Consider the following 24,254-nt stretch of genomic DNA (forward strand, 5'->3'; position numbering starts at 1 on the left):
AACAAGCTTATATGGCTGTGGTGGTCAGGTGTCCACATATTTCTGTACATATATTGTATAAATTAATATGTTACATTACCATTTCCTAACTATGGTAAGGAATTTAGAGACCTCTACTAGGATCTAATAGGCTGAGCGCACACTGTAATTTAATGAAAGGCATAGCCGCTAATATATTTTAGTTGCTACACTTCACTCCTATATGACATTTTGTGAAATGTTCTTTTAATTTCTTAAAGTTATATTTTATTACTGGTTATTGGTGAAATTTTAAGGGTAATTTAAAATCTAAAGTAATTTGAAATTCCATTTTCTTGCTTTTTTCTTTAATTTGGCTCCATTTAGATTTTTTATTTCTTAATTGATAATCTTTTTGTTATATCAGTATATAAGATGCTATATACTTTTTCCCTTATACACCATAATGCCTCAAACAGTACACATTCAAAATAATCATACTGTACATACAAATACCCAGAATTGTTCTGCTGAATGGAAGATTTGTTGTCCCTACTGCTTTATACAGTACCATCCTTATTTGTAAATGATCTAGGCTAACAACTTTTTATTTTTATTTTACTTTACTTTTAACTTACAGTACCAGCTGCATGCATGCAAAGCAACTGCATGTCTTTCCGTCCCCTATACACACAACCCCCTATACTCCCGTCCACAAAACATGAAACAGTTCTCTGTAATCATGCCATGTGTTCATGATAAGCTGTAAACAAGCCTTTCCTAGTTCACATATGACTTTGACTCTCTCCTTATGTCCAGTGACTAAGCAATTTTACACACATTGGAAGCACTGCCTGCAATATGGGGAGGAAAGAGCAAATACAAGGCAAACAAATCCTCTGAGAAATGTTGTGACACTTTGATGTATAGTCATTTTCCTCTAACAGGTTGTGCTTTAACAATATATATAACATTCTATGTATATATTCAAACACATTGCTGTACCATATTCAGATCCAATCACTGTATTTAGATAGTACATTTCTAATGTTTATATATTTAACCAGATTTGCCCTATATGCCCTATTTATACTTTATTCTATCTAATTTGTATCTTTTTTTTATCATATTGTTAATTGGCTATTTTTATATCAAGGACAACCATCATTTCACTATATGTACTGTCTATGATTGTGTATATGATGTAAATTTTGATTTTTAATTGGCTTTTGTGTGCAGAGTGAGTTGTTCATCTTCATAATAAAGTGGATGGCTATCATTTGAAACCTCTAATCATATGTGCATGTTTGGTAACAATATGTTTTTGCTCATTCGAAGGTACAGTCTTTGTACACTTCATGTGTCTATTCAATGCTTATGAATGACATTAGAATGGTAGCTCGTTATTCTTATTTACTTGACAACATAACAATACACAATGACTGAAACTACAAATAAGCCTTTTGATTAAAAAATGGCATACTTGAATTATTGTCGTTTTCTAAAAGCAGATGTCAGCAATGGCTTCACGATGCCTCGTCAGTGCACTGTTTTTGTTTTTGTTGTTTTACCTCAGACTCAACAGACAGTTGAGTAAATATCAAGACCTTGAAGAGCAAAGTAATACATGCTAGAGATCTAAATATCATAAATGTTGCAGAGTAGTCTCCACAATCTTTGGTCATATTGAGGAACGATGGACATAGAATCTAGATTTTTTTTTCTACATTTAAATGTTTTATTTGTAAATGAATTCAGTGTACAAGGGGGAAAAATATATATATATTTATATATACTTATATATATATATGGAAACACTTATGTACACATTTAGGATTACACTAAAAATCTTAACCACAAACAACAATTTCCCTTTGTTTAATTTGCCTCTCAGTTTCCCCACCCTTAAAATCATACAAGTTTTATTTACATACATTCATAGGATGTGGCTAAAAAGACCTGTGTGTTAACAAGTACTCATAAAATTCATTCTATGAATGAAAGGAATGCCATTATATATGTACAGTGGGCCCCTTGATCAGAAAGAGGACACAAACAGGTAAGGAAGTAAGCCTTCCCACTTCCAGAAGTGCCCAAAAGTAATAATAAACACTAAATAAAACATGGCACCAACAGTACTGTGTTTTGCCTACTTCAGCCACAAGCACCTCGGAAAGTCCACACTGTTACCCAACCTTCTTAACAAACACAAACAAAAATGCTGATGTGTAACTGTTGAAAAGTTACAGTAAGTAAGCTTCAAATTGTAACAAAACCATTTTACGTTGACCGCTTTCAGTTCACTAAAAGTAACAGCAACAGTGTTTTGTTTGTGATTATGGTTGTGTTTTAAAGGTGGAGAGGGAATTGTGGTAGACGGGTGTAGCACCAGCATTAGTAACGCAATGATCTGTAGGTAATCCACTAACTCGTTGGAGTTTGGAGGCATATTCTGTGTTACAGGAAATAAAAGAATGAAACGGAAATAGAAGACACTTGGTTCCAAATACTCCAAAAGTCAGTCTCATTTAGTATCATTGCTGCTTAGTGCTAAGAATAAAATGATAACACTCTCATTTATTACTCTAAGTTGTTGGATTCTGTCACATTCCCTTGAACCTCATCAGTTGTTTTGGAAATGCTGAGACTGGTTTTCCAGTTTCCCCAGCACCCAAGTCAGACCTGAGATAAGAGCTTTATGGGTGACTAAGGCAAAAAAAACACAGCAGAGCCATTACAAGGCGACAGTAATAAAAATACAAACACCTTTTTACAAAACCAGCTTGCCTTAAATGCAAAAATGAGATAGTCAACACTGATTGAAGGTGTACATATTAAACATGTACAATTGGCACTGTGCTTCTTCTTTGCATTTCTATTGTCGTTCCGCATTCACATAAAAATGGTGTGGTTTCTGAACTTGTCCCCGTAGCTTATTCACATTGACTGATCCCCATTAGCACAGTCTGTATTAATGCCAGTCTTCTCTTCTTAGTAATCCATACAGAATGTAGCACCAAAGATGACAATGCATTTTACATTTTATGCTCTGCCACTGAGATTTAATTTAAAACAGTATAAATATGATGGGCAAAGCAGCAAGGCTCAGACATGATCCTTCTTATGAGTCCATTTGTTTCCTCTCACTTATTCATACGTCAAATGTTTTGCGGTTCAGTGAGTTCAACTGGGGTGGGATCAGGCAGCAGTACGGACTGTCCGGCTGTTCCTGGGAAAGCGGTGGACTTTGATGTGCTTTGACAGGTGATCGCTGCGGGCAAACTTCTTCTCACACACAGGACACTGATATGGCTTCACCCCAGAGTGGGACCGCCGGTGACGGGACAGCTCATCTGAGCGGGAAAACCTGGAACACACACAGAGAGTTCAGTCATGCAGGCAAGGCAGTGGCAAACCACTGATATAATTTATTTAACCTAAATGATTCTTAGATCATCCCCAAGAGAAGATCCTCAGCACAAAGAATAATGACAATGCCATGCTTTTGCTATGACTACAGCACGCACATTAGACACAGATATAGAGATGGCATTAGAAGTATTCTTATGGGCCGCATAATTAATCATCAGCATACATATTCAGCAAGTGAGCATGAACTCTGTTCATCAGCTGTGTTTGTCTGGAACCAAGTGTTTATCTCGGATACAAAAAGGCTGATAAGGTGCTGCAGCCTCAAAATGTGCAAATAGACAATATACTTTACAGTTTATGGCAGGGCTTGGTTGCTTTGCTCTTATGTAATCACAATACAGAACTAAAGCAGAGTACCATGGAGAACACAAACATGAACTACGTACATGTCTGATAGTTGTAGTAAGATAAGCAATGATTCTTTGTAAAACAAAAGAGAGGATTCCTATGAAAGACCACTACTACCACTGATACTGCAAAACCATGTCTTAACTATTCATAAAGGCATGTCTTTAAGCTCCAGAATATTATAGCTAATCATTTGTACATATTTTGTGTATTTTTTCCTCCATCCTGCCCCTTTCATTCCTCTCATTTTTGCCTCCCAGACAAAGACAAGTAAACCTTGTCAAGTGACTTGTAATGACTTGAGATTTGGCTGGAACATGAGCTTAATACTTAATACTTAATGAGTATTAAAAATACTACTCAAATGTATACTATATTGCCAAAAGAAGGTGGATATCTGGCCATCACACCCATATGTATGTAGTTCTTTTGCCACAATGTTGGGAACACAAATGTAAAGAATGTCTGCATGCTTTAGGATTACATTTTCCCTTCACTGTAACTAAGAGGCCCAAACCTGTTCCAGCATGACAATGCCCCTGAGCCCAGTGTGAGCTCCATGAAGACATGGTTTGCCAAATATGTGTGGTAGAATGTCCTGCACAGGTCCCTAGATTCAACCCTACTAAACCACTTTGGACTGACTTGCACCAGACCTCCCTGCTTGATATCAGTGCCTGATTTCTCTAATGCTCTTGTGCTCAAATCCCCATAGCTATGCTCCAAAATGAAGTGCAAAGCCTTCACAAAAATTCTGGAGGTTATTATAACAGCAAAGGGACCAAGCCGGGAATGGGATGTTCAACAAGCACATGATATAGCATGATGGTGTCAATAGCATGATAGTGTCCACAAACTATTGGCCATATAGTCTTTATATCGTCATATAGTCAAATTGGTCTGAAAAAATTAGATTGATATGGTGATGATGTGACTTTTCCTTGAACTTGACTTGCAAAAGCCACTTAGACCCTTTCGTCTTGGATGTAAGAGTGAAAATATTCAACCTGAACCTGAATTGACCAAAAATCTACAACAGAGTCATTGAAAGAATTATCTTGATATTCCTGCAAAACCCCCAAACCAACAGAAGTCCATCATACTGGGGGATTTGAGGCCAAACCTCAGCTGTGGCTAGTATGAAGACAGCTCTGTTATGTGTAAAACTCAGTGTATACTGACATTAAGAGTTCTCCAATGCAAAACTCTGAGAAACTAAAAAAATAACAATAAAAAATAATGAAACCACTGATATAAACCTTGATAGACTATTTTTTAAAGTTTGCATATTGTTATGGGAACTTCAAGAGTTTTTTTGTCTGCATAGTATTCAGAAAGAGATTATAGTAATGGAAGTCTCTAAAAGTCTTAAAAGAGCTATCTACTGGCAGTAAACTAGTTAAAGCTCTGCCGAGAGCTCTGATTTTATAGTGTGGCCTTCTAAAAAATTCTTTCTTCGAAAGCAAAAAGGAATGTCCTGTTTTAGAACTCCTGTAGATGCCAAGAGGCCCTCTCAGTTGCTGTTATAGAAATGTGTGTGTGTGTGAGTGAGAGAGAGAGAGAGAGAGAGAGAGAGAGAACTTGAGAGAGAGAACTTCATTACAGAGTAGAGGCAATTCCTAGAAAGAACACAGTCATGTGCGTTCACGTGTTTCTTTTTTCAGCTTTGTGACATCCTCCTCAGAGCTTGGTAACTCCACTGAAAGATGCCTCAGTGTAAACCATATGCTAATTGCCAAAGTACACACAGCCTTTCTCAGAACTTTGGTACATAACTTCCAGCAATATAAAATGTTACAGCTGAAACATTAATCTGAGATCCTCCAATCACCATCTAACACTTTAAACAATTCTTCAGTTTTCCCCCAAAGGGAAGCGTTAAAGGTCCTCTACAGTTATTCTGAACAGTACACTTACAAATACTTAAAACTTTAATCTTACTGGGAACCCATGAGGAACATATTTTTCTGTTCTCTCTTTCCCTGCTTCTGGTTGTGGTGTGTGTGGCCTTGTGAGAAGAAGCACATTGCATGAGAGAGTAGTGCAGTAAGCAAGAGGAGAGATCATACACTATGCCTGTGAAAGACATAGGTAGTTGTATGTGTGTGTGTGTGTGTGTGTGTGTGTGTGTGTGTGTGTGTGTGTGTGTGTGTGTGTGTGCACGTTTGTGTGTGAAGGATCAGGAGGCGTTCCACTCTCACAGTCATGGTAACTATTCAGTATAGCATTTGACCTGAAACAGTCCCCTGTCACAGGCTCTCTTTCACTGTATGTGTGTGTGTCACTGTATCACACACACACACACACACACACACACACACACACACACACCACACACACACCATACAGAGAAAGAGAGAGAATGATTCTTTCCCTTAACATCTACCATCTGTAAAGTTTGTTAGTTAACCAAATATAATTATGCAGGTTCATAAAACATTGACAATAAGTGATATGATACCTATTAACAGAAAAACAGGCCTGGAGTGTGTGTAGGTGTATGTTGAAATTGTGTTTGAGTTCTCATGGTTGGTTCTTGTCAGACCAGGCTTGCTGCCAGGTTGCTACTGTAGCATAAGAAGGAGGGGAGAGAGAGAGAGAGAGAGAGAGAGAGAGAGAGAGAGAGAGAGAGAGAGAGAGAGAGAGAAAGATAAAATGCTGCTGAGTTTCTATTGTTCCAGCAGTCAGATTCCAGTGTTCTAAAAGACTCACTTTTCTCTTGTTGTATTGAAAGAGAAAGAGCCTTGGGACATTTTCTGCCACACTCCCCAAACTGTGTCTGAGCTTGTCCCTGTTTCTAAGTCAAAATATTCAAAGAACCATATTAAACAACAACACACACCACTTCTACATCCTATCAAACTGAAAATCTGAAAACTGAACATTTATATTTAGCCAGTAACTGAAACCAAGCACATTGCCAGTTTCTCTATCCAAAATATTTCAGTCATGCTTTTTTTTTTTTAACATTATGGTCTGTTTTAGATTGCACCATGTAATTTCACATGATTGGAAAGATTGGAAAGCAGAAGTGGTTAGCAGTCAGAGATTAGAAAGATGTGTGTTGTCTACTAAAGAACCTGTAGAACATCCTAACACAGGTTGGAATTCATCCCTAAGACAACAAGCCTCTGGCTACCATACTCTATAGTGGGATAGGGGTTTTATTTCTGGTATAACATGTTTTGCTTTCTTCAAAGCTTGTGTACAATGAGCAGTATTTAGCAAACCCAAGACTGGCGGTGGCATTTTTCCTGAAGAGTGTTATATATTTTTTTTTTTCGTTTTTCTACATGGTACTGGTCCAATTCACTTTTATTTGTATAGTACTTTTAACAATAGACATTGTCTCAAAGTAGTATTACAGAAATTCTGAATAAAAATTTGAATGTTCAAAATTTTATTTTATCGCTAAGGAGCAATCCAGAGGCAACAACGAAAAAAACTCCTTGAACTGATAAAAAAGGCATTAAGGGATGTCTGCAGCAGATTCTGCTGTATGATTGAGATCCTCCAATCTTTGAGGATTCTTGCACTGATCTTCATAGGATTTCTTAGACTTTTGCAAAAATACCTCTCTGACTACGGTCTTTTAGTTTATGACCTATAACATTTTTCCAGTGATTCTCTGAAATCTGTTTAGTTCTGTTGAATTTTAATTGCAACTGTAATATTGATGAGAACAACAGATAAATCACAACTGAATTACTACAGGTAAATGTCACGGAATAATTCTTAATAACATTTTTAAATAAGATATTATTATAAAATGTTGTGTGTATGTAGTTTGCTAAATTAGGCTGTGTTTTGCTGTTACAGGGCTCACAAACCATTCTCACTGCTGTAGTCTTCTTGCTTGGGATTGGGTGTAACCTCCTTTAGCTTGTCTATATTACTGTTTCAACAACACACCCTGACCCTGAACACATGGACAACAACAAAGACAATAGATCTATTACACACAAGGCATAGCTGTTCGTTCTTGGCAAGACTCAATATCACATGTGACTTGGAACCACATGCTGTGTGTCCTGTTTCATTTTACAGTCTGTGAGGAAGTACCTGTCAGTGTCATCATATTTCTCTTTTGCACTTCACACTACATATGTATCTCTATCTATCTATACCTGTCTATCCATCAATCTAGCCATACCCTCAAACCTTACAAATCTAGATTTAATATAAATGTCTATCTATTTGTTTCTCTTGCCTTTTCACCTACAGAGAAAGCAGATGATTAATTTAGTAAATATTATTCACTGCCAGTATGCATCAACAAATGATAAAACCATCAATAACTGTTTATTATGTCAGTAATTACAAAAACATCTGCCTCTATTTCAGAACTGCAATAAATCTCAAGCAGCAACCAATTCCTATACCCCACTTAGGGCGCTAGGGGACCAAACTGTGAAAAAAAATGCACTCACTTCCATACACAGCCAGGCCAGTTACAGGCAAATGGCTTCTCTCCAGTATGTCTCCTCAGGTGAGCTTTAAGATGGCTACTCTTGGTGTACATCTTGGCACAGCCTGGAAAGTTGCACTTGTGCATTTTGATGAGATCTGCCACTGGATTCTTCTGGAATTTCTGTGCTCCTCCAACTAGGAGACCACCTTGGAACCCACCCAATCCAAGACCATCCCCTCCATCCCCTACAGGTTTTGCTGCAATGGGTACAGGGGCTATCCGCACAAATTTAGATTGGCCATTGGACCTGGAAGATGTAGATGAATTGGGGGCAGAGGGTACAATCTGTGGAACTATTGCAAAGGTCTGTCCCTGGATGTTCACCAGCAGTTGGGCAATTTTGATGTCTGTGCCTGGGGTGGGGGGCTGCGTTTTTGAAGGAGGAGTTGTAGCCTCACTGGGCCCCTGATTCTCCTGTTTGATCTGAATTGGTTGGATTTGAAGAATAACAGGCACCCCACTATTACCACTGCTGTCACTAGAGGTGCTGCTGTTCTCGGTGGAGACAGGTCTACTTTGGGTCTCTTTCTTTATTGCATCGTCTGTCTGCATAATTGGGTCATGATTACTTGGAATACTCTCTCGGCTTTTGGTCTCATACTCAACTCTGAAGTTTGATGGAAGCTTAGCCATTGACAAAGTTGGATTAGAATGATGCTGTGATCCAATTGGGCTTGTCTCTGGCACCCTAGATGAGCTTTTGGTCTCTTCCATGACAACCACTCCTGTACCCAATCCTAGGTCCAGCTCCAGCTCCACTCCAAGGTGTGAGTTTCCCTCATGCTTGAGAGACACCAAACCATTCATGTTTTCTTCTAGGAACTCTTCAATTTCCTCTAGAGTGGGCTGGAAAGGTTCAGCATGTGCCTCTTCCATGTTTGATGCAGACCAAATTTGTAAATCAAAGTTCTCTTCCTTCATGCTGTCCCTTTGTGAGTTCCAAAAGATGCCTGCCAAAGGAGTTGAGGTTACAGTGCTAATCTCAGCACTGTTGCCACCTCCACCACCAAGGGAAGTGTGGGATAATAGGAAGTTGAGGATGCTATCCTGGCTCTCAGTGCTTGATGTACTTCCATAGCTTGAGCTAAGGACTTGGGAATCTGGGGAGGAACAGGACCGCAAACTCGAGGCATCACTGAGGTCGTCTTCTGAGAATGGTGAAGGCATCACCTTATAGCTCGTTGAGTCTGATACCATATCCGATAGGTGGAACACCACAGGTAAGGCAGAGTCTATGCCACTGTAGGAAAGGAAGTTCTCTTTAGTTGACAGGAAATTATCCACCATTCACTAGAGTTTCCCTTTTATTCAAATTTATAAACAACTCCTGTTTTGATGCACAGTAAATTTTTATTCCTCAGGCTAGAGGGACCCGATGGAGTCCATGTAAACTGAGAATGTTGTTTTTGCTCACAGCAAGAAAGAAATATTGTGATTCCCACATACACCTAAAGCTCCAGGCTGCACCTACACCAAGAGAGAAGAAAGGATGAAATGTCAATATGTTTAGATAATGTAAAAAAAAATCAATAAATCTATACAAGTTTCAATCAAAATACCATATAATTCCCACTCAGATATGTGCAACTGTGCCATGTTCTACTTAAGTAAACAATCAATTTTCTGTTAATCACTTATTTATTATACCTGCCGCTAGATGGCAATGGCATATCATCAGCTTGTTGGAGAAAAGTGTTTTCCGATACTATGAGGGAACCTACATAAAGTGTAGACCAAAGACCCGATATAATGGAAACATTATATTTATCAGATGTCCCAGGAAAGCCGCTAGAATACATGATCGATAAATTAATAAAGATGTGGTAGAAGAACTTTTGGATAATAAACATAATCTCAATTACGTTATATCTGAATTCTGGTGTCTATTTATAATTGTAAATTGTTGCATAAAAGCAATAGAACAGAATAGAATTACAGTGATGTTTGGCTATTTGCCATAACACATTTGCCACAAGAAGGTTGTGATTCAAATCCCAGGTCCACCAAGTTGTCAGTGCTGGGCCCCTGAGCAAGGCCCTTAACCCTCTTTTGTATAAACTGAAATAAAAATCACTCTGGATAAAGGTGTCTGCTAAATGTCATGTCCTTTTGCTTAAGATGACATTTAGCCATTTATTTTATATGAGCTTGATTTACTTTATAGAGCTTGATAGGCTATAAGGCTATATGTGGAGAAGATTAGAAGTACACATTTGCTGTACACATGCGCCCCTTCACGGCAGCCAGCGTTTGTTTTCCTCTGCCTAGCTGTGTGCCCGACAGTAACCTCTGTGCGCCACTCAACAAACTGTCAACACGTTGAACGCTGAGAACTTAACACTTTTAATAGCGCTTCAGTCATCCGCGTGGGCTGCACTCACCTTATATGCAACACGTTAACTTCACGCGAGAGGTAGCAGATTACAGGCTAATCAACAGCTCACATTCCCTCTTCCTAGTTCCATCCTATAACAGTGTGCACTTCTAAACCCAAGTGCGTGTATTTCCACGTTATCCGTCATGGTCTTATATGCATGCATGTATATTAAAACGCTTAATGTATTGAGTTGAACAGATGTTTATCTTTTATTTTAAAACACGCATCCGTGTAAAGATTTACATAAGACTGCAAGTGTAAATATAAATGATTGGCTTATAGTGTGGAAACGTGAAATGTTTTCATTTAAATGAAGATATGCTCAATGCAACTGCGCTGAATATAAATCTATAATCGAACCATAGAAATGTGTAGAGTTTATTTCCATGAGATAAAACCATACACGCGCCTCTCGAGCTCTTCAACGTAAACATGTTTTCTTCTCAGCCAGCGCGCGCGTGCTGCAGCATTCGGAAGCAGAAATCACACACACACACACACACACACACACACACACACACACACACACACACACACACACAGACAGACAATCCAAAGAAACAAAATAAACTATTAAGTAAACCCTCTTACCCGTTTACTTTACCCAGTCTTTCATAAATCCAACGATTTTTTTCTATGCAATACTCCTGTGTATAAGAATTGGTGCACTTGCCCTTGAAGCCCTCGCGCGGTGTTGCTACACACTACTGGACAGATACGCGGCACTGTAGTTGTACTATGTCTGGGACACGTGACCGTAGAGCGCGCTACAGGGGCGAGAATGAGAGGCAGGGCGCGAGGGCTCGTCTCGTGAACGCGATCTGGTTGGATGCTGACGACGCAAGGCTGAGCTAAGCGCCTGCGTCACCGCGCGAGAGACGCTCGTGTTTTGGATGCAAGCGCATGGACGCTAGAAAAGCGGAAAATGGCACTTCCACCTTTTCCTTCCCGTCTTTATCTAAACGATGCTGAAGGAAAAGCTGCTGACACCAGCACAGAAAAGTGGCTGTGCAAAAGCCACAGTGCATCATGTGTAACACAATGAATATAAGAAATAAGAAGAATGCAACAGCATGGAATCTTTCTCTGCAATGTTTTATAGGGTTGGATGTATTGCAGACATTTTCTTTCTGTTCTTTAGGTTTGTGCATGTTGACTGACCTTTTCAATTTAGACCTCAGGTTTACAATTGTTTTAATTCAAGGACTGAAATATCTATTGCGTTGTATTGTTATTTCTATTGCTGTTGTGTTTCTTTAGCCATGTCTGTGTTGATTTGGATGGCAAAGGTTCAACAGTTTTAAACAAAGCCAAAAAATATGGCTTATTTAAGCGCTTAATTATGGCCTAATAAATCTTACTTCTAAATGTTGTTGTCTTTGGTTATCGGCTTTGAAATTATGGACAACATATGGATATTACATGTGTGTAAACTCATATATGTAACCCAGAGAAACAGGTAAAGGCCAATTTTGAAAATAGATTTCCTAGAGATATGAAGTAATTTAAAGTAAGATATGTCTTCCAAGACCTGATGTTACTCCAATTTCATTTCACAAAAGTATTGTCAGTGTAGAAGGGCAAAAGACCACATGCCTGCTCTGGGACAATATGAGGTCTTTGACCTCCACCTGTCTTTCTGTCTCTCTGCTGTCACCACAGGGTCACCAGTTTGTCTCATTGCAGCACTGCACTTACTTTAGAGTACCAGAACAAACGGTATGTAATTGCTGCTCCATATATATATATATATATATATATATATATATATATATATATATATATATATATATATATAAACTGTATTTAGTAGTGAAACAAAATGATTGACATTATCCTGATATCCTAGACAGAAACTTTGGGCTACATTCCCTTGAAGTGAAAGTTTAGAGAATAAAACAGTGACTTAAATATATTAGAAGTAAGAGTATGAGGAGTAATTATACTTGGCACAGACAGCACTATTGCAAAATGACAGCGAGAGGCTGACACTGTGAAGTTGTAACTTGGCACCCAGGTCCAAGACGAATAGTCAGAGCACATGGGGAGGTAAACACAGGTCAACATTTTAATAAGACTACATCAATGATATAAAGGCATCCCATCTCAAAGCTATTCTGGGTGAAGCTGGTAATTAAGCATATCCACATAATTAACCAGGAGGGTGTTTTAATTTAGACCTTTGCTTCCTCCACACCACACTAAAATATACACTAATGTGCATAGAAGATTAGCGAGGAAAGAAGAGTGTTGTTGTGTATGATGCAACATTCGCTTGTTTAAAATCCGAGGGAACTTCAGTATTGGTGATGCAGACAAAAAAATGTTTAATTTGTTAACTGATCAAACACTTATAATATACACAAACAGCCCAGAAAGAAATGTACATACACAATAGAGCTTTATTGTGAGTAGAACTACTGTACAATTTTCTGTGACCTGCTGTAACCTTCTAATACACCGATCACACTGCTGGATTTTGTTAGACTGTGGGACTCGGTGATGGAGGGATTACAGTGGTCAGATGCTAAAGGCCCCTTAATCGAACACTGCAATCACAGACTGTCTGTCTCAGGGATTAAACTGTTGCCTTTTGTCCTAGTTACACACAGATGAGCACACACAGAAACACACCATAATGCTTTTAATAATGGTGAAGCAATGATAGCGACTGGAACAGAGAGAAGAAATGCTGTTTCAACATGGAAAGAGTGGCAAAGGCACATTAAAATCAATGTTGGCAATGTTTAAAGCAGTTTTACAAGGCTACACAAATACAAAGAGCATTTCAATGATTTCTTTCAAAATTCCCAAACTAAATAAAAAAGCTACAATTTGGCTATTTCAGGAGGTTTTGTAGGCCTTGTAGCCATCAGGCTTGCTCATTAGGAAAAGATCCCCTCTCTGTCTTCTGAGTAAGGGAACTGCATATTGCATGTTTATTTAAGTGTAATGATGCATGATGGTTTTGAAGCATGGTGCTGTGCTTGTCAATTAGCTGGAGTTGAATTTATTGAAGGAAAACACCTGACACATTGTTTGGTTAATCTGAAGCACATTATGCACTAAGTAATCACATGTAAGAAACACCAGCACATGATACAAATGCAATGAAACAAAAGCAAACTCACTTTTGTGATCAAATGAAGTAAAAAGTCATTTTACTTTAGCCTCCAATATCTCAGAGATAAACAAGTCTCTTGTAGGTTGCTTTGCTGTATATTTGAATACTAGCCAAAAGGCATAAAAATGCTGCCTATAATCACCATTATTTCTGCCACATTCATTCCCTGTTTAGATTATTATAGATATTCACAGAACACTAAAACTGTAAGCCACCTACAAGGCTTTGCATGAGTTTGCATGAAATTACAGCAAAAGGAATATGCTGTAAATTGGCAATGTGTGAAACATTTGCATGAAAATTGCATGAAAAGGGGACAGGGAACAGGGACATCCATGGACAATGACTAACAGTCAGGAATGTTATATACAGTACAGTAAAACATTGGGATATAGACCAAGTCTATTGGATATAGACCAAGTCTGTTTTGTTTTACTACATAATACATTTCAAATATAATCACAGTGTTGGTTTTAATACGTTTCATTGTTACACACCAATAACTGAATACATACAGTATATTTTTCATCTACAAAAAGTAAAAATTCAGTCCTCAGTCATCAATGGTCTTTAGTCATCAGTCAACCTTGGCCTTGTACTGTGTGCCTTTAAATGGCTGCTTTCTAAATCAGTATTGCTTAAATCAGTACATGGTTAGTGGAGCAATCCTCACTTAGTCCTCACTGCACAGGAGGGGTGGACTCATAAACCATCTTGTATTTGTGAATGTTTGCATATTTGCTTGAAGGTATACTAAATGCACATGTGTATCATTTGTGTATCTTGCAGTAAATACTGTGAGACTCAACAAGGTATCAAAGCAGCATGGCCGGGCTATCAAATTAAAAGGCAAATATGACAGTGAGACAGGCAGTGATGTTTATGGTGTTGCATATTAATTATTAATATGTGACAGGTTTTCCAGCATGTAGATGGCAAAATATATTCCTAGTGCTATTATAGGTATTATAATGTTATAGTGTTATTTGGTTTACATTTACATCAGTGAGCAGTTACAGAAAAGCATTTACATTACATTTACGGCATTTGGCAGACGCTCTTATTCAGAGCGACTTACATTTACCTCATTTATGCAGCTGAGCAATTGAGGGTTAAGGGCCTTGATCAGGGGCCCAGGAGTGACAGCTTGGTGGCCCTGAGATTTGAACTCACGACCTTCTGATCAGTAGTCCAACACCGTAACCACTAAGCTTCCACGTCCCCGCTCGATCACAAATTGTTGTTTCACATATTTAGGTATGGGCATCATCCACTGTGTTCACATCCACTACTAGCTGAAACTCCAGAACAAGGAAACTGCCAAGGATAGAGGATGGGAGGTGCGGTGAGGGGAAAGGGGTTTTCTATTTCTATCCAACACCCTTTGGCTTTACATTTAACAATTTTATTTTACATTGCATATAAAGTAAATATAGAGTGTTGTGTTAAAGGGAACAGTGACATACATCACCAGTAGACATACTGCCTACATATATTAAAGAAGACATGATAATACATTTCAAGGCGATATTTGAGTGTGTTATTGTGCAGCTCTGTGGACAAATGGACAACATCTGTGTCTGCTTTGGTCTAAGAGAAAACATGTGAATAACTTTGTGTCTTAGGACACAGTACCACCTGCTGGTCAGAGAAAAAACTCGCCAAATTCGGTTGCTTGGTAACATAAAGTAAACGAAGAAAGGGTCTCAGCCATTGTGAAAAAAGTGAGTTCCCTACAGGCAGATTGAATGATTTTAAGGTTTAAATCAAACGGAATACTAAGATTATTAAATCCTTCATGGTGACTAAGGTAAGGTCTAAGCGTGACTTATTCTCATCCCCTACATTTCAATCAAACTTATTAACTCTTGTGTTATTTACAGTCATGTTATGTCTTTATACTTTATAACTGGAAGCTGGTGTTAATAAAATTATTATTATTATTATTATTATTATTATTATTATTATTATTATTATTATTATTATTTTTATTATTGTTGTTGTTGATGTTATTATTATTATTATTATTATTATTATTATTATTGTTATTATTATAGAAAGCGTAATATATTAAAAGTAGCACATTACAACAAAATACTGGTTTGACAGCTTTGAAACTATTGCCAAAGTTGTTGTCATGGAAATGAATCAACAACTTCTGACCAATTGAAAACAAGCATTCTACAGCGCTGCCTATAAATACACTCCATGTACACTCACAATTCAAGGAGATGCTTTTGTGGGAGGAATATAATACTATACAAATGCTTTGTCATTGCTTTGTCATTAAATCTACCGTTTAATAAGATTTTCTCATAAAAACTTTATCATGTTATATATACATCTATATATACATCTGTATGCAGTGGCACTTTAAATATGATATGTGAAGTTCATCACACTGTCTGTACAGTATGTGTCATATATATATATGTATGTATGTTTTGTGCACAAAAATAAATATAAAAAAAGTACTTTTATTTATTTAAAAGTAAATATAACCACATACCAGTGACACATTACCTCTTCATTAGCTCTTTGTGAAAAAAAAAATAGGAAAAAAAAGAAGAAGAAATATTAAAAAAATGTAACGTATATTTGTTAAGCACTTGGGAAAAGACTAACAGATGTTTATTTTAAATCTAGAAATAACTCTGATTTGCAGAATGTTATCAGCAGTGCCTTCACTAAAAGGTAAGATTGAAGAGTGGACGACTGTATTATTGTCTGTATTATTGTCTGTATTATTGTACAAGTCATATTGATTTGGAATGTTATTAATTTATCCCAAACATTAATCTGTTCCAATGTCACATTTCAGACATTTTTTGTGAAAGGCATATTGACCCTAGAGCTGAACATTACTTATATACCTTACGTCATATACTATATAGTTATGTGTTTGCATTTGGAGTATGTAAGCTTGTACTGTCCCTGGGACAAGTGATATTACCTTAATTTAATTAATGAACTTAATATTGCAGGTTTTTTGTATTTAGTATTTGCATTTATGACATATTTTTGTTTTTTTGTAGAGGATGGCTGTGATGGGAACAAGGGGAACAAGACAGAACACAACCCCTTTAAGATGCCTGATGATGACAACATCTTCCAGTTTAGAAAGACAGAGAAAACCCGCAGAAAACTAGTACGTGCCCCAGTAGACACACAATTAAATAAGTGTTTTTTTTGTTGTTGATTGTGTTGTTGTTTAGCTGTAGTGTTGAATTTAAGTATCTAGTTGGTTTGGTGTTAATTCAATACTTAATTACCACTTCATACTTATAAATACTTATAATTGCCCTCAAACGCAGATTGAATTCCTACTGTAGCTAAACCTGTTATACGTACCTATATTATTGTGGGTAATTAGTTGGTAGCATCTATGAGACCTATTAAGAGAGTCTAGATGTTTACCTTACAATATGTCAGATGGGCAGCTTTAAAATACTTTCATATCTTACATTTAAAGGCATATATATTCATATATGTCATAGTTATATAAATATGAACATCATATACCCTGTCATGGCCTTTTGACTGGTAAGGCTGCCCTTTATACAGCACTCTGCAGCAATATTATAATACTCTGCAGTACAATGCATGAAAACAGAGCCACAAAATATTATTAGCAGATCTATTATCAGAAAAATTTATAAATGCTTACCTGCTTGCAGTACAGCATGTCCAAAATTTATCCATAAACAGGAGTAATTAACCCCTTTTGGTTTTAGCAAATTGTAACTTTATGTGCAAAACATACTCTAAATGATTGTAATTTTGTTGTAAATGCATACAGTGTCGTCTTTGCATCTTATGCATATACTGTAACAGTACTTCAAAAGCGTTCCTTTAAGTGATCTTTTTTGCTATATCATTTCCTGGTACACCAATAGGATCTTTTTTGTCTATCTGAAAAAATATAAACTATAAGTATGAATCTTTTCCTTTATGTATGGAGACTTTTCAGACACCCTGTACTTTCACAAGACAAGACAGCAACACATTATTGCCTTATTCTTTAATTTGAAGTTATCTTGGCAATGTAATAAAACTGTTTTCACCAGAATGAACAATTCATTGTCTCAGTTATAACACTGAGCTGCTGCAGTGACATCCAACACAATCCAATGAAAAAGTTCACGTTTTCTGTACAGACTGTCTGGTATTTATCTAAAATTCAAGTACTTCAACAAAGCAGTAATTCTTTGCATTCTTTGAGTATTTGTGATATTTATGATCCTTAAGACAACCCCACCTGTTCTCTGTGGAAAGGTATTCTGATGAATTATACAGATTTAAAGCTTCTTTATAAAATATATTTGGATTGAAGAAAGCATTCTGTGACAGTATGGTTTGTGTAAACCTTTATTCAGTGCACTTTACATTCTGAGATTTCACATCATAAAGGGTCCAAATTAGAAAAAAAGCTTCCAAACTAGAAAAACCCATACATACATACATTTTACAATTAAATGTATAAAGTACCCATTGATGAACTATTTCCAAAACGTTCTTTAAAATAGGTTGAAAAATGTTGGTGTATTATATAATGTTCAACATAAACATGCACATATGCATGTCACGGTCCCACATATTCTGCTCATATAACGTATAATCATGTGTTCTAATGTATTATCATATGTCAGAGAGTGTATATATTATATCTTTTTACCTTTTCTTAGCATTTGCGAACATTCATACAGTATTAGCACCCAGTAAATGCATTGTTTTTGGGGTTTTTTGTTGTTTATTTCAAGCTTGAAATGGCAATGCATTCAAAATGTAACTTGTAAAAGCTGTGGTAAGTGTATATTCCTTGAGTAGATTATTCATTGTCTGGAGATCATTTTTATCTACTCACTCATATGACATAAAGGCAGGTGTTATAATTTTCAATTAGCATAATTCGTGAAGACAGTGTGCCTATTTATTTAAACTGGAACAGAACATTCTTAATCACATAATACAAAATATAAACCCTCAATTTTTCCACAGCACTGTTCCAACACAGAAAGTTGTTAAGTACAAAGCTTTTGAACCTTTGCAAAGCTTCCCTGAAAAGAGCACTCTGTGTATATTAGTATATACTGTATAGTAAGTTGGTCCTTGTGCGTAGGAATTCCAAAGAAATCTGAGTCTGTCTGTCTATGAGAAGAAGACCTACTCAGGCAGAATAAAAGCAAGACAGTTAGAGCTCAGAAAAAAACTGAGAGATGGCCTGGATGAAGAGGAAGCCGGCATCACAAATCGCTCACAGATTGAGGACCACCTTCCCCAAAATGTCCCTTTATCCAAAATGATCATGATTAAAGGTGAGCCAAAAATTTGTTAAAGTTTAAAGCGAAACACCTGCCTGAGGAAGACAACAAAACTGTTTTCTTTACTTCTATTAAGATATTTCCTATTATATCCTATCATAGATCGTAACATTGAAAAAGAGAGCATACGGGAGTTTATTAACAAGAAACGAGAGATGTTCTACATGGAGGTACAATTTGTGTTCACACACAGCTCTTACAGATGCTCAGCATGTTTCCTTAAATTTCAGTACCTTGTAATTCCTCCTCTCTCTCTCTCTCTCTCTCTCTCTCTCTCTCTCTCTCTCTCTCTCTTAAAGTATGCTCTGGCAGTAAAGAGAGAAGAGATTGCACAGCTAGAGGAGCGGGCAAGTCATGAAGAGAAAAAGTTGGCTAAAGCTGAAAAGCTCCTGGAGGATGATGCTGCTTTGTTTGACACATTTCTAAAAGAAAATGACAAGAACTCAGTGGAAGCCATCCAGATGTAATGGCATCACACAAAACACACAGAAATGCACATCTAACACCCCAAGTCACCTTTATTTATAGACAGCATTTAAAAGATCTTTAAAATGACTACATAAAATCCAGCAATTTATAGCTGAAAGGACATATATGTTACTTATATATACTTATATGTGAGTAAATACAGAGCAGTGAAAGACTAAACCCACAGAGGGTAAGATAGATCTTACTCTGATTCCTGGAAAAACTATGTTATTTAGGTTATTTAGGGTTTTAAAAGCGTCTGATGTGGCGGATCTCTTACATATCTGACATATATCTGTAATATACTTTTACAGTGAACCAGACCTAATAAAGGGTTGGTAACTGCATTTGCATATGACATTGAAGATCCCCAACAAGTGAATATTATGTTCAGTTACTCATATGATGATGTTTGTGCTTTTATATATAGAGCTGAACAGGAGAGCAAAGCAAAACTGGAGAAGGTAGCTGAGATCAAGAAGGTCACCTCTAAGATGGTGGCCATTAAAAGGTACGTATTCAAGTAACAATCTAGAAAACCTATAAATGACACATTAATACATTTCACTAAGCTAATTATTTATTATTCTAGAATATTGCCAACTACACGTATAGAAGCGAGCTTAATTCATCAACAACGTGTTAACCAGAACATGGCTTAATAAAGAACATGGCTTAATAAAGTATAATGGCTTAATAAAGAACCAGAACATGACTTAATAAAGTATAAAAGCTGTTTAGCTTTTATACTTTATTAATCCATGTTCTGGTTAATCCTTCGGTTTTATTCAAATCTGTTCTTCCATCTTTTACTCAGCAACATTTCTAAACTTGAGGACACACTGCAGGAGTACAAACTCTACAGGGAGTTTTTGTTTAAGCTTTCTCCTCCAGATTGGCAGGAGAAACAGAGAGCAAAGAAGAAGAGTAAGAAAACTAAACCCATCTCTGCCATCAATAGAGAGCATGCGGGAAAGAGCAGAGAGACAGACAGAGTCAAAAGGACTCAGCAATCTGATAGATGTAAGTATTCACCAAGTATTCACATTCATTCATTCATTCATCTTCTACCGCTTATCCGAACTACCTCGGGTCACGGGGAGCCTGTGCCTATCTCAGGCGTCATTGGGCATCAAGGCAGGATACACCCTGGACGGAGTGCCAACCCATCGCAGGATACACACACACACACGCACACACACACTCATTCACTACGGACAATTTTCCAGAGATGCCAATCAACCTACCATGCGTGTCTTTGGACCGGGGGAGGAAACCGGACTACCCGGAGGAAACCCCCGAGGCACGGGGAGAACATGCAAACTCCACACACACAAGGTGGAGGCAGGAATCGAACCCCGACCCTGGAGGTGTGAGGCGAACGTGCTAACCACTAAGCCACCGTGCCCCCAAGTATTCACAAATTAATTAAAATTCATTTCAATACACTTTTCCTGTTTTTGAAAATTGAAGAACAGAAAATGAACTACAAGGTGATAAAAAGCTTTAATGCTAACAGGTCGGCCCTTTCAGTATGCCACTATTAAAACTAACTATGCTGCTAATATATTAAACAAATAACATTAAAAATAAATGTATTTATATGTAGCCAAACATGTCACTGTACATTTACAGTAAACACTGTCAGCTGGGTTGCCTTTTCCTTACTGTTTTTTTTGCAGCCCTACTACTGTTACTACAGTGCATGTCTTTGTATCAGACAGGTAGTGATGAAGTGGTGAAAAGTGGCAAAAATTATCAGCATTTTAACTCGAACACCAAAAGTGGCAGTATTACAGTGCAACCCTATTTAAGACATGTATGTAAACATTTAAAGAGATGCGATGTAATTTCTAATGGTCAGATTTTTGCCAGTTTTCATGCTATATGTACAAACCAGGGTTTTCAGCCCTTGCATTTTTCAGCCCTGTGGGTTATTTCCAGCCCTGGGTCCAGACTTTTTTTTTGAGAAAAACCAGACTCAAAAAGACTCAGTGTTTAGGATATGTGACAGTATTGTTGGACCCACTATTTTTCCATCTGATACACAGATACAGGTAGAGAGAAGAGGAACCCTGTTTCACGTGAGCTGCTTCCTCTTCGTGAGGCCAGGGTTCCTTCTGGAGAGAGCGTGAAGTCAACTTCTCAGAGCGGCAAAATGTTTGTACAGTACACAAATACACATATCCACACATTAAGTGCATGAGTTTAACTAATAATGTTTGCTGTGTTTGTAGAGGCTCTGCGTCTGACAGTGACAGCTCAGAATATGAGGTCTGTTTGAATTATATAAAGACTAACTGCTCTTTTGTTTATAATGCATGCTTAAAGGAAGCTGTATCTGTAACACTATAATAATAATTTAATTTGCATAAGTTATTTTATAAAAAAAACAAATTACTGTTTATCATGTCAATATACTGGATTTACTTAATTGTTTAATTTACAACTGCTGTAATTTAAAAGTTATAAAACATATTAAAACATAGATAGGATATCTTTTACACTGTAGCCCAACATGAAGAAAAGCTGATTATTTTCCAGAAACACTTCTTGATAATTTATTGTATATTGATGTTTAATTCCTGTTAAATCAAAGCAATTTGCTTCTAACAATTTTTTTAATTAACTATTTATAATAAGTAACTATTTAAGTCATTTTTTATTCATTTACAGCTACATTTATTGTCTATATCCAAAACAAATGAATGCATAAAACCTTACAATGTCGCACCTCCAAACAGCAATTCCGTCACCATGCTCTCTGTTCTCTTTCTTGAAGTTAATATGACAAAAATATAAGTAGCTTGTCATAATGAAAATCCACAAAGCCCTACATTCTGAAGTCACGCAAGCGCTGTGGTATAATACTTAGTGTAACTTATATCTAAATGTTTCATACATTTCCAACCTATCTACAGGTCTACAGTGTTATATCAGAGCTAGAACTGATCAATGTGAGAAGATTCCATGTTAAGGTGCTGCATGTTTGACTATTTTTTGTCCTGAACTGACCACATAAAGGTTGTAACTTCCCCTCCTGTAGATAGAGCCAGAGCTGTACTTCTCAAAACCTCAGCAGCTGCTGGACCTGCTCAGTGAACTGGAAGAACAGAACCTTTGTCTGATACAAAACTCTCAGGAGACAGAGGAGAGACTGGAAGAGTTCAGACAGACCATGGAACAGACTCGCAAGAATATGTGAGCATGTTCTATGTTTTATAGTGCCTGCATTAGAGTAAATCAGTATTAGAAATCTCATTAGAAGCCTGTTAAACCTTTTACATTTCTGGGTGAATGATTATATGCATATAGTGAGAAAGAGGCCAACCACCTGAAGCAGCAGACTGATGCCATGACAATGGCTCTTAAGAGAGAAAAAGAGAAAACTGCAGAACTGGAGCTCAGTACCAGGTTCTTTGACTTTGGAAAGAGCAAAGCAGAGGAGGTGAGAAAATAATGGTGTTATCTATTTTATTATGCTTATAAAAATATCTGGGTAGTAAGAAATAACTGATGTTAAGGTATATTTCATTAATTTAGAGTAAAATCTTTAGGCTGCCACTGGCTATCTGCACTTTTTTATTTTATTTTATATTGGACTAATAAATTTACAATGATGAAATTTAGTGTATTGTTATATATGTTTTCAAAATAATGTGAGGGTACAAAAAGAAAAGACATGATCGAAATAAATCAGCTAAAAAACTTGTACACACAACAAAATTTAACATCTTTCACATAAAATGTAAAACTTCTTTGTTGTGTGTCAGGAGAGCACTCTGAATGCGCTGGGCCAGAAGGTAGAGGAGGTTTACCGAAACTGTATTGGAGACAGTGAAGCCAACCTGAGCACGTTGCAGATGCTGACGGCCATAGAGAGGCGTCTGGGTGATCTGCTGGAGTGCATAGAGCTGATTCCTGCTGACCGTCTCGCTATGGCTGAGAAAGCCAAGGAAAAAGAAAGGAGAATCAGGTCTGACTAATAAATCAAATTCTCTCTTTACTAAGTTAATCGGCTACATAGTGTCTACATGCCAGTATTTTTGTGTTTTTCTAGACAACGAGATGAGAAGCTTACTTTGCAGAAGCAGCACCAGGAAGAGAGAATCAAGAAAGCCACTGAGAGAGCTCAAGCTGAGATCAAGCAAACGGTAAGATAGAGGCCTAATTATTTAGGGATAGAGGTCAAATAAAAAAGGGGGCTGAATTAACAATATAAATACACCCTTCTAAAATCTAACCCTTCATGTACGTACACCTTTTCTAGACTGGAAAGAAGCTGATGCCTCGTTCCCAGCCTCCTGTTCGTAAACTCAAGAATAAAGAGAACAAGGATATCACAGACAAGGAGAAGGAGGAATATCTTTATTTTTTCACTTAAAGCATTTTCTGTTTACTAATGATTCCATCAGCACTCCAAGTCAGGGACAGGTCATTATATCCTTATATGTACACCTTGGAAAGACCCTAAACAGAGACTCCCTCCACATGAACCAATTTACAGATCCTTGAGTGTCGGGAAGTTTCTGTGAGAAGATGCAGAAGTGTATAATACATTATACAATAATGTGTCTATTAGTGCTGCAATGATAGTAATACAAAATAATGAGCAACAATAAGTCAGGGACTTGTTTATTGATTCTTAAGAGACTTAGCAAAAAAAATATTTAATAGAATATTTTATGTGTAGGCATATAAATGATAATGTTTTTGTATGGACAATACTTAGGACTTATGACCATACTCTCTCCC

General features: G+C 37.1%; 2 protein-coding genes across 6 annotated transcripts; one reads left to right on the top strand and one right to left on the bottom strand.

Moving 5' to 3' along the window:
• Positions 1 to 1,724: 1,724 nt before the first annotated feature.
• Positions 1,725 to 23,425, bottom strand: LOC132844521 (Krueppel-like factor 15). 5 transcript variants are annotated; one of them, XM_060868035.1, is made up of 4 exons: positions 11,178 to 11,325; positions 8,169 to 9,676; positions 6,451 to 6,535; positions 3,175 to 3,325 (listed from the first exon to the last, which is right to left on the bottom strand). In XM_060868035.1, the coding sequence occupies exons 2-4, from the start codon at positions 9,494 to 9,496 to the stop codon at positions 3,308 to 3,310; spliced, it is 1,431 nt and encodes a 476-aa protein (XP_060724018.1). In that variant the 5' UTR covers positions 9,497 to 9,676; positions 11,178 to 11,325; the 3' UTR covers positions 3,175 to 3,307. The 5 variants fall into 5 exon arrangements, 4 of the variants coding, with proteins under 4 accessions (XP_060724017.1, XP_060724016.1, XP_060724018.1 ...); XR_009648348.1 differs by lacking the exon at positions 3,175 to 3,325 and adding an exon at positions 7,569 to 7,657 and having other exon boundaries at positions 6,501 to 6,535; XM_060868034.1 differs by lacking the exons at positions 6,451 to 6,535; positions 11,178 to 11,325 and adding an exon at positions 23,348 to 23,425 and having other exon boundaries at positions 1,725 to 3,325.
• Positions 15,420 to 24,213, top strand: cfap100 (cilia and flagella associated protein 100). Its single transcript, XM_060868031.1, has 15 exons — positions 15,420 to 15,520; positions 16,357 to 16,404; positions 16,746 to 16,858; positions 18,830 to 19,025; positions 19,134 to 19,201; positions 19,331 to 19,494; positions 19,930 to 20,010; positions 20,317 to 20,522; positions 21,551 to 21,659; positions 21,737 to 21,773; positions 22,546 to 22,700; positions 22,815 to 22,947; positions 23,273 to 23,475; positions 23,560 to 23,653; positions 23,770 to 24,213. Exons 2-15 carry the CDS (start codon positions 16,377 to 16,379, stop codon positions 23,881 to 23,883), a joined length of 1,701 nt encoding a protein of 566 aa, XP_060724014.1. The 5' UTR covers positions 15,420 to 15,520; positions 16,357 to 16,376; the 3' UTR covers positions 23,884 to 24,213.
• The last annotated feature ends 41 nt before the right edge of the window (positions 24,214 to 24,254 follow it).

The sequence above is a fragment of the Tachysurus vachellii genome, chromosome 4 (genome assembly GCF_030014155.1).
Source record: "Tachysurus vachellii isolate PV-2020 chromosome 4, HZAU_Pvac_v1, whole genome shotgun sequence".
NCBI lineage: Eukaryota > Metazoa > Chordata > Actinopteri > Siluriformes > Bagridae > Tachysurus > Tachysurus vachellii.